The sequence below is a fragment of the Callithrix jacchus genome, chromosome 11 (assembly GCF_049354715.1).
Source record: "Callithrix jacchus isolate 240 chromosome 11, calJac240_pri, whole genome shotgun sequence".
NCBI classification, from domain to species: Eukaryota; Metazoa; Chordata; class Mammalia; order Primates; family Cebidae; genus Callithrix; species Callithrix jacchus.
The window spans coordinates 56,429,261-56,451,956 of record NC_133512.1 but is presented as its reverse complement, the minus strand read 5'-3'; the positions used below and the strand labels follow the sequence as shown (position 1 = coordinate 56,451,956).

Sequence of the window (22,696 nt, the reverse complement as noted above, 5' to 3'; positions counted from 1 at the left end):
GCTTAATATACAATGATAAGATGTCTTAGACTAGATAAGATACATTTCTTCCCTTCCCCTTCATTTTTAACTTTGTCCCTTTTGATATGTATTTACTAAAATGACCTAATTTGCACACATTCTCTCCTACAGAGGATACCACTTTTCCTCTCCTCCATTACTTCCTTCTTTCTTTTTTTTTTTTAAGACGGAGTTTGGCTCTCCTTACCCAGGCTGGAGTGCAATGGCAGATCTCGGCTCACCGCAACCTCTGCCTCCTGGGTTCAGGCAATTCTCCTGCCTCAGCCTCCTGAGTAGCTGGGATTACAGGCACGCACCACTATGCCCAGCTAATTTTTTGTATTTTTAGTAGGGATGGGGTTTCACCATGTTGACCAGGATGGTCTCTATCTCTTGACCTCGTGATCCACCCGCCTCGGTCTCCCAAAGTGCTGGGATTACAGGCTTGAGCCACCGCGCCCGGCTACTTCCTTATTTCTTTAGGCTCCTTCCTTATTGCCCTCTTGCCTCTTCCCTTGGCCTGCATTTGCCCTACATCAGAGAGCTTTCCTGTAGTGACCAGCATCTGTCAGCCCAAAACCTTGGCTGTGGCAAAGGCCAAAAGTCTTCCCCATGGAGAATGAGGAATAGCGACAATCCTTTTCTTGGAAGAAATGATCTTGCCTGTTAGGCCTCTTCTCTGGAGCATCCTGGCTCTCTGCTCTCAACACTGCTCTTCTGTTCCAGAACACAAGATTTACTAGGTCCAGCATTTGAAATTTGTTCCCTTTCACACATACAAAAAGTGCCAGATATGTCAAGGATCAAATCAAGGGGCACAGTTGCTGTGGTCTCAGCTTTAAGCAAGTGTTTTTGCAAAGATGAACTTCCAGAACCTGAACTTGAAAATAAGATGGCAAGGAAATTCTGACTGTATTGACATAGAGAATGTATAGAGATTGCTTCTGCAGTTCTGGATACTTGCAGGAGCTTCCTTCTTTTTTCTTTCAGAGAGTTTATACTATTCTTTAGCACATAGCATGCCATTCTCTCCATTATTTAAACATGATGGACTCATGTGCCAAAGCCATAGTGAAAATACTATTTGCCTCCTCCTTAGGCAAACAAATAAAATGGAATAACATGTTAAGTGCAAATATGGGCAAGAGGTGTGGTATCCATGGTATCGCAACCCTGCTGTTTGAGACTGCACTCAAAGCAGGACAGCCATATGCTCCAGTTTGTGTATCTATTACTAGATCAAAATGAAGTCTTGAGATCTCTCTTATCCAATCTGTTCACTGGTTATGGCAGCTGAATCACGTCCCTCTGGAGATGAAGGTGCCACATTGAGGAGTGTACCATTTCCACACTCCATCATAGGCCCACCTGACAGACAGTTATTCAGTGCTGGATGCTCATGGAAACATCACCTTAGGTCTCAGGTCTGAGTGTCAGATTTGTAGTTCTATCTTACTTGTCATTTCCAATGGCCCAAAGTGAAATACATTTCCTAGAGGTCTTGACTTGAGAAATTTTTAGATAGAAAAATTAGTGAATTCATTTCCTGCCTTGAGTCTTTTTCCTGTTCTCTTCTTTAATATGGGGAATACAAATAAATGTAAAAAATGGAAGTTTTATCATATACAAATTGAAAACATTTCTATTATGGCTAAATCTCAAACTATGCCCACATGGCCTTAGGGAATTCTATTTATACAATTGCATGCCTTCATGAAATGTGAACATTTGAATTCTGATCAGATTATTACACGTCCATAAACATTATCTATCTATTTATCTATTATCTATCTATCTATCTATCTATCTATCTATCTGTCTATTGCATGTCACAATAGCAATTTAGGCTCAGTTAGAACTTTAAAATAGGGACATTTGCATTCAAGGAAGTTCTTAATTAAGGTAATAAGGTCGTTTTTCAAAACACAAATGCTCATTTATTATTTTAATAGCTATTCTTTTCTTGAAACATATCATAGACATTATTTTCAGTTACAGATATTTTCTAACTTTATATTAATATGAAATTATACATATATACAAACATAGAGTATCTCTATGCACATAGCATTAAATTAGATAGGCGATGAGAAAATACATGCTATATTCTATGTGTGACCCTATACATATCTTTTAGAAAGACTATATGGTTTCATCCCAGTTATATCAAAGGGGATAATTTGTACAGTGGTTAAAAACAAGGACTTTGGGCCAGGCACGGTAGCTCATGCCTGTAATCCCAGCTCCTTGAGAGGCCAAAGCAGGCAGATCACCTGAGGTCAGGAGTTTGAGACCAGCCTAGCTAACATGGTGAAAACCCATCTCTACTAAAAATACAGAAAATTAGGCGGGCGTGGTAGTGTGCACCTGTAATCTCAGCTACTCAGGAAGCTGAGGCAAGAAAATTGCTTGAACCCAGGAGGCAGAGGTTGTAGTGAGCTGAGATTGCGCCACTGCATTTCAGCCTGAGCAACAAGAGTGAAACTCCGTCTCAAAAAAAAGAAAAGGGCTTTGAATTCAGATATTATTTAATCACTTACTAGCTGTGTGAACTTGCCCATTGTCTCTGTTTTCTTTAGGATATTTCCATGGAGATATAAAAAGGTCAATTAATATCTCAGATTAGATATGAATCATAGTGAACAGAGATGGAAGTTACCGTTTGCTGTAGTCTTAGAAAAGCAAAATAACACAGAACTAATTGTTCTCTCCAGACTCCCTCTCCCCACTGAAAATCCCCAATAAAACTTGATTACTTCCTGACCTTGTCATTTTCCTTCCATATCTGTGACCCTGGAGTCATCTTTGATTCCCTTTTCTTTTGGCTTCCATGTTTTATTGCTAAAACAAAAGGTTTAGCCAAATGTTTTGCCTCATTAAGAAGAGATTAATCTATTTCTTACAACTTCACTGGCTACATCAAATATGAGTTTGGTTCTGGAAACATCTCAAAAGCAGGAATTTTAGCTTTCTAAATGATTTCAGATTCTTCACGGATCTCGAGTTTATTCATCAGAGTGAATGGTCAGTAGTCTCAATTGATAGTTGCAAGTGATGGTCATTTATAACTGTAGGTTGGTGTTTACCTAATCTCTACTGCAGAGGTTCACTGACTTGGAAACTTAGAAAAACAAATATTTAACAAAACACATCAATACTATTCATTTTTGTTGCCATTTTGTTGCTGTTTAAGTTAAAGCTCTGCGGACATTTGGGGGTTGGAAAATCACTCTGAAAACCACAAAGAGGTCACTAATATTGACAGCTCTGAATCCCTCTGAAAAATAAGCACCTGCTCTTCTTATTTACTATAATAACAAATGCTTGGTCTTTGTACAGGTCAAACAGGTTTTTTAGATTTTGCAAAAGTCAATTATCTGACGTTAAGACTGTAGCTGTCTTTAGACCTTGGTAATAAGATCTTAATCAAATATCGGGGGCTTCTGATATTATGAGAATAACTTGGTTAAATATTAATGTAGAAAGTTTAGGCAGTGGGAAAGCCTTACTGCAGTGTACTTCTATACATTACAGCCATGTTTTCACTTGCAGTGAGAATGAAAAACAAGCTGCAGATGACACCTGGATTGCTACTAAACTATGTTATGTACTTACTGTGGCTTACTGTACAATTACGTCTTGGTTTGCTACTGGGGTAAAAAGCTGGTTAAGCCTATAAAAAATTAATAAAATAGAAAGCAAAGGATGTACCTCAGCTGTTTATGTGTGTGTCACTCATGTTAGATTGTGAGCAGGAATTCTTGTTAGGAGGAATTATCTTTCTCATATGATATTCTTAGTGCTTACTCCAATGTTTGGCCCATAATGAGTGCTAAAAAAAAAATGAATGAATGGGTGCCTAATTTATAACAAACTAAAGCACATATGGTTTTTGGGTCTATGAGAAAATTTTATATACTATTATCTACTGCCCAAATGAAGCAATTCAGGTAATAATTGTAGAGCTGCGTTGTCTGACATGGTAACCACCAGATACGTGGCTATTTACATTCAAATTAAAATTAATAAAGATGAAATAAAATAAAAAATTCAGTTTCTCAGGTGCATAACAATGTGTTAAGTGCTCAAAAGCCAAAGAGGTTAGTGGCTATCATAATAAACAGTCCATTTTCTTCATATGAAAAACCCCCACCATGACAGTATATACATTCCAACACACCCAGGTGATTTTTTCTCTTAAGACCTTAAGGAGTCCCTAGGAGGAACCCATTCACTATACATTTCTTCATCAACCTGTAGGTTTACGATAGTCTTAGAATTCTTCATGACTCTTTAAGCAGTTTTTTTTTTTTTTAGTTTTAAGGAGCAGAGAGTTTAATAGGCAAGAAAGAAGGGAAAAGGCAAAAGGAAGAAGCTCCCTCTACAGAGACAGAGGAAGGGGAGCTCCAAAGGCGAAAGGGGCAAGCCCAAGTGTGGGGGATACTAGCCAGGCATAGGTAGAGGCTGGAGGAGGCGGTGTCTCTCTTTAAGCAGTTTTTAATTCAAATTCAAAACACTCTGGAGATAAAACGTACTAAATAAATGGTTGTCACACTTGTGTGCTCTGAATATTCAGATTCCCAGGCACTACCTGAAAGATCCTGCTCCAATAGTTCTGAGGTGTCTTAATGAAGCTACATTTTTAGCGACCTCCCTAGGTCACTATTGATGCAGATGGTCCAGGGGCAACATACTGAAAAATTCAGCCTAAGGATTACAAGAAATTATATTGTCGCATCACTTATTCAACAGAACATATTGAGTTTCTCTGTGTTATGGGTCTTATTCTAGGTACAGTGCTACAAAGGTGAAGAAAGAGAAGGCATCAATGGAAAAGATATTAATGAGTAGTAGCTTTTATGAATTTGTTTTTCCAACAGTCATAGATACCTTAACCACTATGCCCTGTCCAAACCTGTCCCCAGATTTTGCCCAAGTGGCATTTGACTTGTCTTTTTCTGTGTGCAAAGGAGAGTCTGAGAAGGACTTGTTAGTAGTATTAGAAAAAGTCATAGAAGAGGAAGGAGAAAAAGAAAAAGGAGAAGGAGGAGTGGGGAGAGAAAGGGAAGGGGAGAGCGAGAAAGAGAAAAGAATACAAAGAAATAAGTAAAGAGCGACAAAAGAAGGAAGAAGGAGAGAAGCAAATGTATCTGAGAAATAGGAATGAAGAAAATGGATACAACTTGGTGACTGAGTGTGGGACCAGGCAATAGGCAAGAGGAATGAGTCTGAGATGACATTTAGCTTTCTGTCTTACGTTGGTAGTTAGTAGGGCCATTCACTTAAACAGGCAACACAGACAGAATAGCAATTTTGGGGGAAAGGAGATGGTTCAGTTTTGATATATCGAACCTGTATGTTTCTTTTGGTACTTCCAAGCAGAAGCATCTAGAGGCAGCTGGGGGTATGCTTTTAGCACTTTAAAGACATAGATTTGGGATATACCAATGTTACATGAAGCCGTGGGAATGAATGAAATCACACAGAGAATCATTCTGGAGATTTACAATCATTCTGTAGAGAGAGAAGAGAAGGTGTAGAGGGATAAGAATTTGGTGGACATCAATATTTTAGGCAATAATTCTTAAACTTTTGCAGGTTGATTACATTTCTGAAAATTGGATTTCTAGAGAAAGCCAAGTTTCACAGACTTACAGAATTTTGTAATTTCCAAGATGTCGAGACTCCCATTGTGAACTTCCATAGATTTCAGGTGTTTAAATGGTGAAAGAGGAAGGGGAGCCCATGAAAGACAGTGAGAAGGAGAGTCAAATAGAAATAAGAAAACCAGAGTCCCAACTCATGGAGATTTATTCTCATCTGACCTAATGCAACGGTGGAGATAAACCCTCTAAATGAGGACTTCTCTTATATTCCTCTTTGTAAAACTGGGCCTTTCAAAGTGCCTAGTTTGAAAGTTTGAAACGGGCTAGTTTCTCTTATATTCCTGTTTGTAAAACTAGAAAAGCAAGAGTGCACATTTAGAAGTAATTTACTAAATTCCCTTTTTCTTCATAGCCCTTCACAATTGAATTGGATTTCTTCCCCATTTCGTTTTGAGTTTTCTTTCTTTGAGTCATAGAAACCACAGCTTAGTTAACTTTGGAAATAGAGATTTTTAGAGTCTATGAATAATCCCACAATGATTTTGTTTCCCACATAGGTATAAGATAGGAGAAGGGCAAGGCCAGCATGCATTTATGTTTTATTAGAATCTCTTCCTTGTATGTCACACATACCTACAGAAGTGATGATAACTGTAAAACGAGTTTCGTCTTGCCTGCCGGTTATGTTGTTGTAAGCGCAGCACACATAGTCAGTTGTCTTCTGGGCTACTTTCTCAGATGCAACTTCTAAGCGAGGCCCATGCTTAATAATATATGTTGTATTGTCAGTCCTCCGAATCCAGGAGTAAGTGTTGGGGGGATAAGAATCAGCAGAACAATCAAACAGGATGGCCTCTCCAAGGTCAACAGTAAACACTTCCCCTACTTTTAGCCCTTTATCAGAATTCACTTGAAGTCCATAAGGTCCATCTGCACCAATATAAAAAAAGAAGTAGATGAGTAACATAATTAATGAAAACATAGTTTTTGAGTTTGGGAGAGCTTAGTCATACTTTACTGTTTTTGAAAGTCTTCACCTTAGAGTTGGATATGCAGGTCCTTGCTTAGACTCCTAATAAATGATAAGGACCTAAATATGTTTTATTTTGATATCCATGAAAGTGAAAATTATTGAGATTTGATTTGAAATAGTGATTTGAACTAATATGAAATAGTGCCAAGCTTTTGAGTAATGTACTGATCAATCTGCAATCTTGTAGACAAACTCAATCTTTCTTTTTTGTCACTAGCTTATTTTTAATATGCTGCTTTATTTTGTTTTATTATTATTTTTAATTGACACATGATAACTGTACATAATTATGGAGTATAGTGTGATGTTTTGATGTATCAAAACGTGATCAAAACATCACACTGTAGCCCATAAATATATAGGGTGCAATGATTAAATTAGACTAATTAGTACATTCATCACCTCAAACATTTATTATTTCTTTTTGTGGGGAATATTCAGTCTACTGTTGTTGCTGTTTGAAAATACTCCATAAATTGCCATTAATTACAGTCACCCTGTAGTGCTATAGGACACAAGAACTTATTCCTTGTATCTAGCTGTCCATTAACTATTTTTGAATCTGTTAACCAACTTTTGGCTACCCCTCCATCATCCCACCCTTCCCCATCTCTAGTAACCACTATTCTACTTTCTGTGTCTATTAGATCAACGTTTTTAGCTTCTACACATGCAAACTCAATATTTCTAAAATAGTCATTGTACTTGAAAATACTTTTATAACTGATTATGACCACGATTTTCTCTTTAACAACCATACTTTTGGTGTTATCTATTTTTCTTCTCAGTGAAGGGCAGGCCATGTAAATATTTATAAAAGACATTGTTTCACATGGAACACTATGGAAATAGACATAGGAGTGTTTGGTATTTTCACAGCATTTTAACAGTTAAAGAATTAAAAAAATCCTCCCATCCCCACCCCAGCTAAGCTTAGGATTCCATTAGGAAAATAAATTACATCTTCTTTATCATTAACTAATATGCATTGATCATCAATAAACTACTTAATCATGAATATTTCCTGGTGTTTCTTTCCACACTGCAGTACTCCTGTAGCATTTTATCATTTCTATAGTGTCAGGTTACCAGCAGGTGAAGACACAATTCCCATTGCTTTCTTCAGAGAATAAAGAAAATTTAAAAAATACTCTTCACCTAGATAGGTTTTATCATTCAGTCTAAATCCTGGTTTACAGTCTAAAAATCTTTAAATTTTAGGTGTGCTTATGCTCTTCTTTCAGCTGATCATTGCCAACATTTATTGGATCATTACCATGAGGTAGATGTTATTATTTTAATTTTAGGTTGAGGAAAAAGATATTTAAACAATTTATTTGCCCATGGTCATATAGCTATTAAATAGCAGAGCTGGGGCTTTAAAATATTTGCACTTAATCATTCATATTACTACTCTAAAAAACAATAAACTATGATTGGTAAAACTTTCTATATCTTAACAGTTTATTGTTGTCTAACTACAGTACTAGTTCTATAATCAATTACTAATTATTTATTAATATTAATTTTGTAATTATCCAATCAAGTAATGAATCAAATATTTATTTGAGAGATGCTAAGTATGAGATAATATATTTAGTATATGGGAGACAGAAAGAACTGTGAGACGTAATTCATATTCTCAGGGAATTTACAACCAGGATTATAAACATTTACAAACATATTAAAAAATTTACAAACATATTACAAAATATGGCTACGGATGGTTTGTTCAGTAATGACCTAATCTTAAAGGTCCTGATTGTTTTTAAAGTATAAAGTATTTATCTCTCAACATGTAGGATAATATAACGTAGTAACTAGACATTAGGGTAACTAATGTTTTCAATCATTAGCTAGGCATTCTTTAGAAGTCATTTGCACTTTTTGGGTCTCATTTTCCTCACTTTTAACATAAAAAGGTGGGTTAGAGGACTGATTGTCAAAATTGTCTCTAAACCCTTTGAAACATCATGATTCATGCCATGCCATTAAAAGTAATGGCAAAAGCTGCAATTACTCTTCCACCAACTTAGTAAAACCATTTTGGATATTAGCCAACCAATCTAAAGTTTGCAAATTCCCAGAGTGGTTCTCTATCATGTCAACATTTTCTGACCAGGCTGTCATTGAGGAGATAAATTTTATAAGCTATAACTGAAAATGAATATACAAAATAATAGATTATCTTTAGCTAAAGAACATAAACTTATCTATATTTTCTTTCTAGAGTAAAAACATATGGAAAAATGTCAAGGAAACTTACAGGTATCTATTAACAGACTGCATGAGGTAAGCCAGCTTTCAGAAGGAAACATAGAAGTTAGTACTTTCAATTTAAAGTAATCAGGAACTGAAGGTACAGGATTAAAATAAGAACTATCTCTCCCTTTCCTGTTGCTGTATAAGAAGCCCATTCTCATATTTCAGGCTATGACAGAGTCTCAGGTGAAACCACTGTGATATAAGATTTAGAACAGTGTGCTGTAAAATGGAACTCTTTTATTCTGCATTCCACTAAATAGTAAGTAGTGTAATGGGAACAAAAATTTGTTTTTGCTCAATTAACGAAAATCAATATTGAGATTTTACTCTGTACATGGTACGATTCCAGGCATAGTGAGGAAATCTGATATGTTGACCACATACTATATATGGCTATTATCTCAGGCCCTGTGGTTCAGCAGGGACCTTAACAGCATTGATAGAACATTAGAGCAAAGGAAAGCTCACCAAGCAGTGGGCATGGTTATGGCTCACATGGAAGGAAACAAGCAGGAGGAATTTACTATAGTTTAGGAGAGCAAGAGACTGAGTCTATGTACAACAACTGAAGTCTGAGAGTCTTTCTGAGAGTAGAGCAAGGCAGACTTGATAAAGAAGAAAAATGTGGTCATAAAAATACATCCACTCAATTTAGGTCTTCATCATCCCCGCTGGTTTTTGGGGTATAGAGAATGTGGCTACAAAAACAAATTGTCTAGTAATTTAACACACATAAAAATGAGTGTTACTTCCTTTAAAGCTTGCTGACATTACTCAAAACTTTTTTGGGAACTCCTCATTTGGAGTTGCCTTAGGACCTTGCAGCATAATGGAGCATTCTCACAAGCAGTGATTCTTCAATTTCAATTTCAGAGGGTGGGTTTAATTTGTAGAGGAGGCCCATAGTCATTTAGAGCCAAAGCTGGTAAATAAGGTTAATTATCTAATTTAATAAGATCATTCTAGTTTAAAATAAAAATACCTTTAAAGTAAGTAATCTGATTATCTTAGCTTATCTTCCTTAATCTTTCTTAATCATGTTTGATTTTGTTACTTCCTCATTTATTGGGTTTCATGATTGGCATAACTTTTTCTCTTCTATCTGTTTTATTTATATGCTATATCTGGCTCTTCAGAATCAACTTCCTTGCCCCCACCTCAAGCATCTCTTCCAACTCTTGGAGCCTAACACTCTGAAGCATTTCAGTTCCTTGCTTCTGATATGTTTCTTAAAAAGTAACATAGTTTATCTGTTTATTTAAGAAATGGGTGGTTGTTTTTTTTTTTTTTTGCAGAAAATCCTAAAACTCAGAGAAGCACAAAGATGAAAAGAAAGTCATTTGTAATTTTCTTGATCAGAGAACCAATATCTGCATTTCAGTGGATGATTTTCAAGTCTTTCTTCTATGCATCTTTTTTTTTTCTCTCTTTATCACGCATGCACAGAAATCTAACAACATCTCAGACCTTACACATTGCTTACAACATACTTTCTTCTGACTCTACTATGATGTTGTTTCCTTTATCATTAGCACTCCAGGCTGACCGTCCCTCTACTTGGAGGGGCAGGCTAGTACATAATTCAAGTGAATGGGCAATCCAATTGGAGATATTTGTAGTGATTCAACTAGAGTAACCTCTGATCCTGAGGATGAAAGCAGAAGGATAATTCCATTTTGACTTCGGATTATAGTTTACTTTCTTGCCTTTGGCAGAGAGCTCTCAATAGAGATGAACCCTTTGCCTCAGGGATGGCTGTTTACTAAATGACTTGTAAAATCACATATCATCTGTTCTCTTTAACAATTTATGGCTGGGTGGGAACGGTACCTAAATTTACATCATGATGCTGTTTGCGGCCCCCACTTGGGAGCAGATGGTAAGTATTTACTGTGAATGACCTTTTTTTTCCCCTTTAATTTTTATCACTTAGAGTTCTCCCCTGCAGCATTGCCATATGTTGCACACAAAATGCAGTGGTTACCGGGTTATTATTTACAACTGGAGCTTCAAGGCATATCATGAACTGCAAGTACATATTTGTCTGAGTTATTGGCTTGACATTGTATTCCACCAGGGCCAAAACCAGATTATGACATCACAACCTCATAAGTATATAGTCAGTCTTAATAGATTTTATTATACTTTTTTCTGCCAAAACAAAAAATAGTTCCCACTTTCATGAATAAAAAAATGGAAACAGTGCTTTTAGAAAACAGAATAGTTGATTTTGTTAATAGTCAGGAAAAAAGTGCCAAAGCATTATAATGAAGAAACTGTCATCTTATAATGAGAATTTAGCCTTTTTACAGCGTCATCAAGTAACACTGGAATCTAAAAGGGATATGAAGAAAGATAATCTGTTCCATTTTGGTCAAGCTCAAGAAACTTTACTAAGTTCTTAACAAAACCAAACAAAACAAAAACAGGGCTAAAATAGTGATAGTAAGAAATACTAATAAATTGATGAGTCTGGGTTGTGTTTGTAAATGTTATGTGGTAGGTAGCAATTGCTTAGCACAAACAAGACCCTGATGTTTGATTTTTTAAATCAAATAATCTATAAATGAATGAGTCCATAAACGAATAAATAAGCAAATGAATGAATATCAATAAGATGAGATGTTGACCAAGTGAAGGATTCTGCATTTGAGTGTAAAAATAGCGAAGACAAAAATTAATAATGCAATGTTCACAATTACCAATTAATAAGAGTCAAAATCTTTCTTAAGCCATGTAGATAATTCATCTTTATAATGTGTAAACAGAACTTACATTTGTAAATTTTCTAAATGTTCTTCTTTCTACTATCTGTCATTAGTCTTTGCATGTGATAGATGTTTCTCTGTGAGATTTTCATAGATAATGTTTAAAATAATATAAAGAAGAAAGTTCAATCTGTAAGCAAAAGATTCTGTGAAGCATAAACTTACTCAAATTGGGGTATTCTCATTCTTTCAAACAACATCGTGAAGGAAAGAATGTTTAGGAGCCTAAAGCATAATATTTAACATTTGCAGTTTTGATTATGATTTTCTCTCCCATTTTTACGTTTTCCACACTATGTATCACAGCATATTCTGTGATAATAATGAGATTGGTGCATCGACTTGCACATATTGAAAGAAATATCTTATTTTTATTTTGTTAGATTAAGATGAACTATATAGCAAAACAAAAGTATATTACAAAAATAATGTTTGCATGTACCTGTAATTGCTTATGCAATTTTCCCCAGGAGTTTTTCATTTAAATCTATGGCTAGGGTTTAAAGATAGGCAGGTAGGGATGGAAAGACAAAGATAAATAGCTAGAAGAAAGAATTGATGTAAAGAAAATATTTTACTATAAAAAAAAGTATGTTAAATTTAGGAATGGTAATATTTAGATAGGAAGAATGTTCTTCTCAAGGTATTCTTTCAGTTTTTTTTTCTTTGCAGCCTCTGCATTGTTCTGGGTTCTTGAAATTAAGATCCTTGCTTTCCACTGGAAATGAGGTCACACAATGGAATCACGAATCACGAAATACAACCTGAACAGCCCCTGGCCAGTAACTCAACTTGATCTTCAAGAAATAGGGTTGTTTTAGTAGACATATTTCATACAAGACAGTGCCTGGGAGGTGTGATTAGAACTACTGAACTGCAATAATGGTAAAAGCCAAATGACATCTGGTACTTATATTCTCTGTGACTATCGTTGGAGATATTCTCAGAAAACAAAAAACAACTCATGAGTTAAGAAAAATAAACTTACAATATATGATGGGCATAATGATATCACTTTCCATCTCACTGACAGGATTCTTCACCAGGCAGCTGTAATTCCCAATGTCTTCCTTCATCACTGGAGCAATATGAAGGGTATTGTTTTGGGGAGAAAAGAAGTAGGTGGAGCTGGTATGGACAGGTCTCCCATGTTTTAGCCATTGGTAAGCTAGCCGAGTGCCCCCTTCTACCTGGCATGTCAGGGTCATGTTCCCCACATACTCCACAGCCCCAGAGGGAGGATGAATCTGCACCACTGGCTTTGTGACAGGATCTGCAATATTAAGAGAGATAGAAATGATTTTTTCTACTCATGGAATTATAATAAAACCCTATGAAGTCTTTCAAATATGAACTCCTGGAGAAATGATTCCAGCATTTTACAGTATAAATGTAGACAGCTCAGGTAATAATTAAAGAAGAGAATAAAAAGCTAGCAAAAATGCAAGATGACAAAATATAAGAATATCATTTATAATCAGAGAAAATCAAATTCCAGAACTTACTCTTCAAGGATGGTCTAATAAAGCCTTTACTTTATATGTGGCTGAGAATGCCAGCTCCCTTATTTGCTGTTCACTGGGCTTTCACCAACACCATGAAGGTACACCTTCACATGTAAATTTATGTCGTTATTCTCCTCTATTGACTTGTCCTAATGTCCCAACAGCAGCTGGTTGGGATGGATGTGGTGAACTTAAATTTCTAACATCTGCAAAATATACAGCTAACATATACTATACTTTTGGGAAACTGAGGGATAGTTTTAGCAAATCACATACGTACAAGTATTCTTTCTATGTATGTCATGAAGTAATTATATGCTTTAATTGCTTTGCATTTGTGTTGTAACATTATGTTAGTCACTTTAACAAACCAACGGCTACATTTCAAGAGTGACTCAATCTGAAAATAGGATAATAATACATTCTTGGGCTTATATCAAATTAGAGAGAGAGAAAAAAATCCACTAGAAATTCCTGTTGGAAAGTCAAGTCATAGATAAATAGTCTTATTTCATGGTCTGCCACACAATTGGCTCTTAATATTTGTCAAAACAAATTTCCAAAAATGAGCAAATTTTTCTCTCTAAATTTTAACTGTAAAGTTGATGGATTATATAAGCATGGCGGAATTATATAAGCATCTGCAACTATTTCTGGCAATTTTCATTAATCTTTGAAGTTTTTGACTTAATTGATAAAAACAGTGGCTTGCCCAGAGTTACACAGCAGTCAGTGGCAAAATGAAGAAGGCTTTACAACTGACAATGTTTCTCCCCTGCATTTTGAAGAGAGATGTATTTAGTAATCTCATTCTGTGTATGACTACAGGACACAGAGAGAGTAGAATGATACATAAGTGAGAGATGATTGTGTCCAATGTTTAGACTTCAATTTCCTGTCAAGTTTTTAATTAGGGTCGATGCATCTTCCTCAGGTAAATTTATTTTGACTTGTGCTCATGTTTTTGTATACTGGAAAATGTGCATTAGGGCACAAACTGATGAAATTCTTCATCCCAGAGAAGACAGAGGAAAGTGAAAGGTAAGAGAAAGGAAGGTGAAAGGTAACTTATACAGGAGCTGAGTAGTTCTGAAGTCTCCAGCACATTCAGGAAGGGTGTAATCAACTGGCTCATCTATTTAATTTAATCCTTCACCTTCCCTGGCAAGAACAAAAGATTTGGGAAGGCTTTATGTTCATGATATTATCATTTAAAAACAAAAATAAATTGTGTATGTTTAATATGCAGAAAAAGCTTATATTTCAAATGTACCTGTGTGTAGAATTAATTGTAGGTGGTAGGAGATAAATAGGTAACTCATCAACAGTCTTGGATGAGAAGAACCAGTCATTAGAATCGTCACTGGTATTGTGATCATGCATTTGCATCAAACAGTGTAACTGAGATGTAGAAGTTTTTCTTCTGAGAAGAATTTTGGCACAGTCACTAAAACTTTTACTAAGTTTTTTGTTGCATTTTCCTGAGCAGATTCAACTTTCCTACCAATTAACAAGAAAGAATATTGTATGAAAAGTTTGGAGGAAGACAGAACACCATATAGGAAAACTTCATGGACATTCCCTTTAGATAGCTCTTTTTTTTCCCCACGGTTGTTCTCTAGGCATCTACTTCTACATTCTGCGTCTTTACTCCCCTGAAGCCTCCCCAGTCTCCTCTGTGGCCATTCAGTCAATTTACTGATGGTCAGCAAAGGTTTTAAGCACTGAGGACATAGCAGCAAATAATACAAAGTCCCTGCTTCCAGGAACCTCATATTCTAGTTGGGGAAGAGACACAATAAACAAATAACAATCTATAATATGCCCGGTAGTAATAAATGCTATGAAAAGAGAGAAGCAGAATTGGAGATAGAGGGTGACTCTCTCTCTTTGTCTCTCTGTCTCTCTCTCTCTGTGCTTGAGGAAGTGAGAATGTATTTTATATAGGGTGGTCAGTAAAGGCTTCACAGATAAAGTTACAATTGGGGTGAGACCTAAAGGAAATAAGGGAAGGGTACATGCTAGTATCTTGGAGAAGATCTGTCCAGGTAGAATAAATAGCAAGTACAAAGGCCCTGAGGAGTGAGCGTGTTTTGGCCTGTTCCAGGAAAAGCATGGAGGCCAGCATGGCCAGAAACAAGTGAGTGAGGGGGATACAGATAGGAAAATGGGCTCAGCTAGGTGCTGTGTATGTGGGGCATTGCAGATTGTTAATACTTTGACTTTTACTCTGAGTGAGATAGAAGCAATGGGAGGATTTTAAGCTGCAGGAGGCAGGAATAGAAGCAGGGAGAGTTGGTAGCAAAGCTATTAGGATAGTTCAGGCCACAGCTGATTGTGGTATTGAGTGGGGCAGTACTACAGGTGGTAAATGGTTGGATTTTGTCTGTATTTTCAAGGTAAAGCCAATAGGCTTTCTTGTGGACTGGATGTGGGATGTCAGAAAAATAGGAGGTCAACAGCGACTACAAGGTTTTGGCTGAAGCAATTGATAGAATGGAATTTGTATTTATTAAAATGGGGAATACTGTCAAATAAACAGGTGTAGAGAGAAAAAATCAGAAGTTGGGTTTTGGACATAGTATATTTTACATATGTCACTTACATAATTCAATAAGGAAAATAAGTGTCTGAAAGTTAGCTGAGCCCACTCCTCCTCAGATGACATTCCCAGGCATGTCTATTGTCCTTAAGTATCATCCTTGCTCAAGTCTCATCCTCTCCTAAACAGTGTACTGAAGCAAAAATCTTCATGACAAAATAGAGATCTTCCCAGGGTGTATTCTACTGTTAAGAAAATAAGATTTTATCCATCTTACCAAATTTGCAACATTATACTTGATAGTTCCCAGGCAAACAAACAATACGTTATACTGAGTGCTTGATTACCTATTGCTGGGCACTAGGTGTATCTCTTACATGGATATTTTATTTAATCTTCAGAAAGCCTTGTGAGGTAGATAATGTCATTAGTGACATGAGACAATGAGGCTTTGAGGATTAATTGATTTGTGCAAAATTGTGGAGCCAGGATCTAAAGCCCAGGTAGTTTGGCTTTCTAAGCTTTTGCTAACTACCATACTAGACTGCTGCCCACATCCACTCACAGGGGACTCACCATCAACAGTGACTTGTATCTTCTGACTGGCAGATAGAGTTCCATTTCCCTGAATGTTGACCTTCACGATGTAATTGCCTTCATCAGGGAACTGCAGTGGGTTGATAAGCAGAGATGCATTGGGTGGCATCATTGTGAACTTGTGTTGGTATTCCAAATCAGGAACCACAGACTTATTCACAGAGCCCAATAAGTATTTGGGCATTGTGTGGGGTCTCTCAAATAGCCATATGATCTGGATGTCTGATGCTGGAGTGTGGAAGCCATAGTGCACGGGTAGGTAGAGGGCCTGACCTCTGATGCCATGGACAGTGTGTGATGGCACTGTCACCTTCAGCCCCGAGCAAGCACCTGTTGCAAAGGAAAGAAAAGTTGTGAAGATCTTGAGCCACATTTCACAATCTAAAGAGGCAACTACAGAGAGAACCCGATCAGATGATAATCCTTTTCAAAGAAGAGTGGCTTCTAGGTACTCACTATTCTAGTACTGGTTATATATAGAGGTAAATATTTGTCTCTCAAACCTTCTGCATTTAAAAAACTCCACCCAAAGACTGCTGATTGCACGACTTCTCTAAAGGCAAGATACAAAGGAAAAGCAGAAGTTATTTTCTATGGCTGTTACAGAATAATGGGAAAAGGAGAACTAAGAAAGTTTACTGCTGCTAAAGTCCAATGAAACCATTAAAAAATTTGGAATTGTGACTATATTAATGTCAGTCATATCATAAACTAGTCAAACTATGTGATTTATGAAACACTAGGGGTTATTTCCTCCTAAGGTTTTCCCTTAAAGCCTTCTGAAATGACTGAATATTCCATTATTGGAAGTTCTTCCCTTTAGCCCGATGCTTGCCAAATGCAAATATCCCAAGGAGAGTGGCATTAAATCATTATCAGTCATGACCAGTTATTTCCACTGTGAACAGGCACCTGGTTGGTGTATTTGAGGAACAGCAAGAGGCAGGTACAGATGGAGCACAGTGGAGGAGGAGGAGCGTGATAAGATATGAGGTCAGTGAGGTGGCTGGGACAGATTAGCAGGACCTTAAGATCATGGGAAAGATTCTGGCAATTTTACTCTAAGATGGGGATGCAATAGGAGTTTCATGAACAGAAAAGGGCTATGATTTTTCTCATGTTTTATTAGACCTAGTCTAGCTGCTGTGAGAATACACTGGAATAGGCGCTAGAGCAGGAACAGAGAGAACACTTAGGAGGTGACTGCAATATAATGGGCAAGAGACAACTGTGCTGGAGACTAGGGTGTTAGTTAGTAAAAGATGTTGTGGGGAAAGGCTGGTGACAAAAGGATTTGCTGACACTTTAACGGCGTCAGAAACAAAGAGGATACCCAGCTTCTTGACTTGGACCAACTAGAAGAATGGAATTGCAGCAAATAAATTAATCATGGGGAAGACTCTAGGGAGAATAGTTTCTTGTGGGGAAGATGAAGATTCAGTTTTGGGCATGCTCATTTTGAGATGCCCATTAGACATCCAAGAGGCAATGTTGTAAATTCCTGATTAATGTGAACTTAAGAGAGAATGAGGGGCCTGGAGGGCCTTGGGGTATGGAGCTCTGCCCAGTGGATAGCCCTGGGCAGTGCTGAGGATTGTGCAGCCCATGCATTCACTGCTGTGTCTTCAGGTTTCTTCCTAGTTTCTGGCAACTGGAGATTTCCCCATGTTACCTTAAGCCATGAGATACTATTTTATTTTATTTGGTATTTCTGTGTATTTGCAGGGGGAAGAGTCTTCCTTAGCTCAGGGTACCATGCTGCTGGAAGCTGTTTCCTTCAAAATCCTCCTATTAAAAGGGGCAATATGATACCTACATCATAGGAACATTTGACGTATCAGGGAGAGAGTGAGAGACATTTAAATGTAGAATATTTTGAACAGTGAGAGGAAAAAACACAGAATAAAAAAGAAGCTTCAGACAATGAGTACAGACAACACTTTTGGGGAGTTTTGCTGTGAAGAGGAGCAGAAAGAAGGATCAAAAATGTGAAATCAAGAGAGTTTTGTTGCTATTGGGAATGTTCCACTGCAAAGGGAAATGTTGATGAGGCAGAATAGAGATGGGTGAAAATGGAATAAAATCCTTAAGCAGGTGAGAAGAGATGGAGATTAGATTATAAATAGAAGTATTTTACAATTTTAAATTTCTTAAATACAAAATGTTTATCCTCTTTGATCACTTCCCCTTTTTCATTTCTATCAGGGAGTCTTTAAGCTTCATCCAAGTCATGTCATGAAAGGCCATCAATATTAAAAAGGGAACGGTCACAAGGTCTGTTTGCCTTTTGACTTCCCTGGAAAAACTCAAAGATGTAGGCCTGCTCCTATGAGGAATCCAGTTTTACCAAGAGTAGAACATTTCACAGCTCAGCCTAGAAACCAACACTAGGCTGAGAAGGTCTGAATCGATTCTGACCAATTTGTGCTTGTCATTTGGGAAAGCCATTGCAAAAGTCCTTCTTTGCTTTTTTTTGTAATTGAGTTCTTTTGTAGTTATAGTTGAAAGATTGATTGAGATTTATTTACTATTCTGGAAATGGTTGGGAGGCACTATATTACTATGGGGTGACAATACTGCAGGAATATAAATGTTGGTGACTTTTGTATCTTGACTCAAATGTTGAATCTTAAATATGAAAAGACTGGTTAGAGAGTCCATGACTAAAATTATGGGAGAAAAATTTTATTTAATAAAATATTAAATGCAGTAAAAATACTGAAGCTCTGAGAAAAATAAAACTACATTAGTAGAAGAAGAATTTTTTAATAGTATTTATGATTATTATTTAGGGGGTAAAATTAGTTTTGGGGGCTACTTTAGACTACATCATGTAATAATACCTTAAATAATATATTGCCATCAATATCTCTGAATAGGTTCAGTGCTTTCTTATTAAATAAAAAGTTTTTTAAAAATACGTATGCTTTTTCAAATGTTTGTATGACAGTGAGAAATAGCACAGTTGTCACAGTAACTATTTGCTTCTCTAAGCTTGCCTATACCATTTTTTATCAGATAAATGATAGGTAGCAAGTTATAAAAATGTCAGCAGGGAATGAAATTTTCTTTATACAGTATCTTATCTCAGCTGTCTAAAATCTCTTCTTTTGTAGGAAAGACATGAACCTATCAATATGATGCAAACTTTACTTGCAGTGAAATTAGGAAGTAAACAGATAATTGAATACTTCCTCCACATTCTAGGAACACGTACTCTCTTGCTGATGTGTCTCCTACTACAGATGTGATAAATTCATGCTGTCAAAAACAGCAGTTTACTAATTTTAGAAACATTATCTTCATTTTGAGAAATTTTCAAGTGCTCTTTTCCAGTTGTATGACAAAACCCAAAGGACTAAAACTATTATTTTGGAAAATCATCCTCTGCATAAACAGATGAACTTTAAGAAAATAAATAATATAGAAAGTCCAGATGCAGTAGCTCATTCATGTAATCCCAGCATTTTGGGAGACCGAGGTGCACAGATTGCTTGAGCCCAGGAGTTCGAGACCAGTTTGGGCAACACAGTGAGATCCCTGTCTCCATTTTATTTGAAAAAATACAAACACAAAAATAATAAATAATATAAAAACTGATGAAATTTAAATTTATTTTTAATATTCCAAATATTTGGACTTACGTGGAAATTCAAATTCAATTTTATTATTAAATTCACTAATACTTACTGGGTATAAGTAACAAAAACTGTTGTAAACTATAGTTCTGTTAAATAAAAAAAAAGAAAATATCTTGACTTTTTGCACATAAGGCGTTACAAGAATCTGGAGACACATTTACAATACTGATCACAATCTGACAAAATTACAGCAGTGATCTCCTTTACAGGCCCTCTTACACTGTATAACAATAGCATTATAAAGGAGTATCCAGTGTTAAGGCACATTTGAAGTCCTACTGTAGAATTTATCAGTATTTCAGCAACAAAGGGCTCCCTAGACCAGTTTCATTGTATTGAATATAAACATCAGATTTCACAAAGTGACCTCTGCTGTAGCTCAAAATAGCTGGCATTTACTTCCCCATTATCATGGGTGATATTAACAAGCATAACACCAGTATTGTTGACTGAAAATAAACTCTTGCATCTTTAGAGAAAATAGAAATTGTGATGTATTTTGAATAAACTGCACAAACTCCACATTTTAGGCTTCAAATTTTTAAATTTTTTTAGAAAGAAGAAAGAAACAAAAATTCAATATTCCTAAAAGCAAGAAGATTGTCAAATCACCTGTCACCTTTACAACATGCTACCTATGAAGAAAAATTTGTAGAAGAGAGAGGTCTTAAGGTATAAAAACTGCTTTAGCTATTTATGAACGTGCTATTTTCCTAATGTACATTTGTTTTATTTTAGTTGATTCCTTAACAAAATTGTCTCTAAGTTCTTCTTAAAGCAGTTTCAAAAACAACGCTTATAAAATGACATCAGTCCTACTGTTTTAAATATAAAAATATGTGGGATGATGACCCAGGATACTTTTAAAAACAAGAAAAATGTGCAAAGATAGAAACAGTTACAATAATTATTTACTTTTTCAAAAAAATTTAGAAAATAAAAATCTATTATAGACTTAAATTTGATAACATAAATACTGTAATAACTGGAACAGTCAACTCTGGGAAACTCAAAGACTTAAAAACATTTACAAACTGCACATTTCAAATCTGTGGGATAGGCACAACATTAGGTATAAATTTGAATAATAACATTTACAATGCAAACTTTAACAAAAAATAGGAGTGAAAATAAGGCTCTAAATAACTGAAGAAGCCTAAAAGTTAAATTGCTTATTTTGCTAAGCTGTTCTTAAATTTAAAAAAGTATAGCCTTTTTAAAGCTCCTCTCTGTTGAATATAAACAAGAAATTGATTTGACTTTTAAAACTGATGAACAGGAAGAATGGAAAAGGGAACATCTGGTGAAAATCATGTTGACGGACAAGCAGTGGGAATGTTGGAAAGAGACTCCCTTAAACTCTAAGGATAAAGAGGAGAATGAGGGAAAAATATTAAGGTAAAGAAGAAAATTTTTAATAGGACTAGCTATTGGGCAAAGAGAAAAGCTAAAGGCATTTTGGAATAATAATGTTTTTAAACACATTCTCCCTTTTGTGTGGGAAATTTGTTAGTTCGGAATCTCACTTCTTCCTTATTTCATAAGATAAGACTGATAACTTGAAGCAGTAAACAGTTTGCAACAATATCTTTAATTAAAAAGAAAACCATTTTCATAAATTATTTAGAGTTTAACTCTAAGTAGTCACAATTTCATGACCTATTAGAATATTTGCTGAAATAAATGCATTAAAGACTATTGAACCTATATGTCAACCTAAGAAAAACAAATTCATTAGATTTTTAGAATATCTCAACTCTTTTCACGAGTTCTATGACAATACTTGTCATTCCAAGAAAACAATAACAATCTATTTATTGAAACTCATTTCTCTTAAATGTTCCGGCTTCTTTGCTGAAACAGTGTGTTATTGTTCAAAGGTTCTGATCTGCTCTTCAATTATCTGAATGCATCTACAGCTTAAAGCAAATATTTACCTTATATCCACAATTAAAAAAACAAAGCTAACAAACAGCTAAAACACAAGTCACACAGGGCCTTACCGAAGAGAAGAAGGTATAATTTGCACTGAAAGACCCCAAATGTGTCATTGAAGGGCTCCATGAAAGCATCCTGTCCCATGCATGCAGTTCCCTGTTCTTGGTGGTAACTTGGACCAGCAGCTGCTGGTTTATTTGCTAGGGAAATTAGCAGTGAGGTAACAGACTCTATCTTGCCTCTTGCTTCTGTGATTTGAATACAGAATGAATGTGTATACAAAGGACACAGGGAGTGGGAACACCTGTTATATGTTTTGCAAGAATACGGGCTTATGACTTTCAGAAGAGTTTCTTAGCAACTATCAGTAATTGTCTATATATTTCATAAATTATACTTAGTTATTAAAAGTCACATGAAGGAAAATATCCTTTTGAGGGACTTTACTGAGAAACAGCATGCTTTCATAACAAAGGAATATTGTAAAATTTCCTTAAAAACAAAGGCTGGTTTTCTATTATACAAAACTGTGCCATTATTATTTTAAAGTTTAAAAAATTATATGAAAACTGAAGTAGTTCATGGATCTGCTAAACAGTTATAAATCTTCAGGAAGTCACTAACATGTAAAAATTATACCAACGAATCAAAAGAGAGCTCCAGAATATCTTTTAAGATGTATTTTTCTGTGTAATGTTTCCTATTACAATGACTGATTTCATTTAATCTTTGAATTCATCTTATTTTTAAAAGCAAATCACAGGTGTGTTTCCAAGTGGGGCTGAAGCATGGACCATACAT

The 22,696-nt window shown here is 35.8% G+C and overlaps 1 protein-coding gene across 2 annotated transcripts in view; it reads right to left on the bottom strand.

Annotated features, from left to right (window-relative positions):
- The window catches only part of HEPACAM2 (HEPACAM family member 2), a 36,956-nt gene extending 14,894 nt beyond the window's left edge, over positions 1–22,062 (bottom strand). Inside the window, exons 1-4 of one of the 2 annotated variants that reach the window (XM_002807040.7) lie at positions 21,961–22,062; positions 16,296–16,646; positions 12,661–12,945; positions 6,240–6,536 (exon numbers count right to left, since the gene is read on the bottom strand). In XM_002807040.7, coding sequence (XP_002807086.3) covers positions 6,240–6,536; positions 12,661–12,945; positions 16,296–16,646; positions 21,961–22,039 — 1,012 coding nt within the window. In that variant the 5' untranslated portion in view covers positions 22,040–22,062. Of the gene's footprint in view, positions 1–6,239; positions 6,537–12,660; positions 12,946–16,295; positions 16,746–21,960 lie in introns of those variants that run through there. The other variant, XM_009002444.5, reaches the window with a different exon arrangement.
- Between the last annotated feature and the right edge of the window lie 634 nt (positions 22,063–22,696).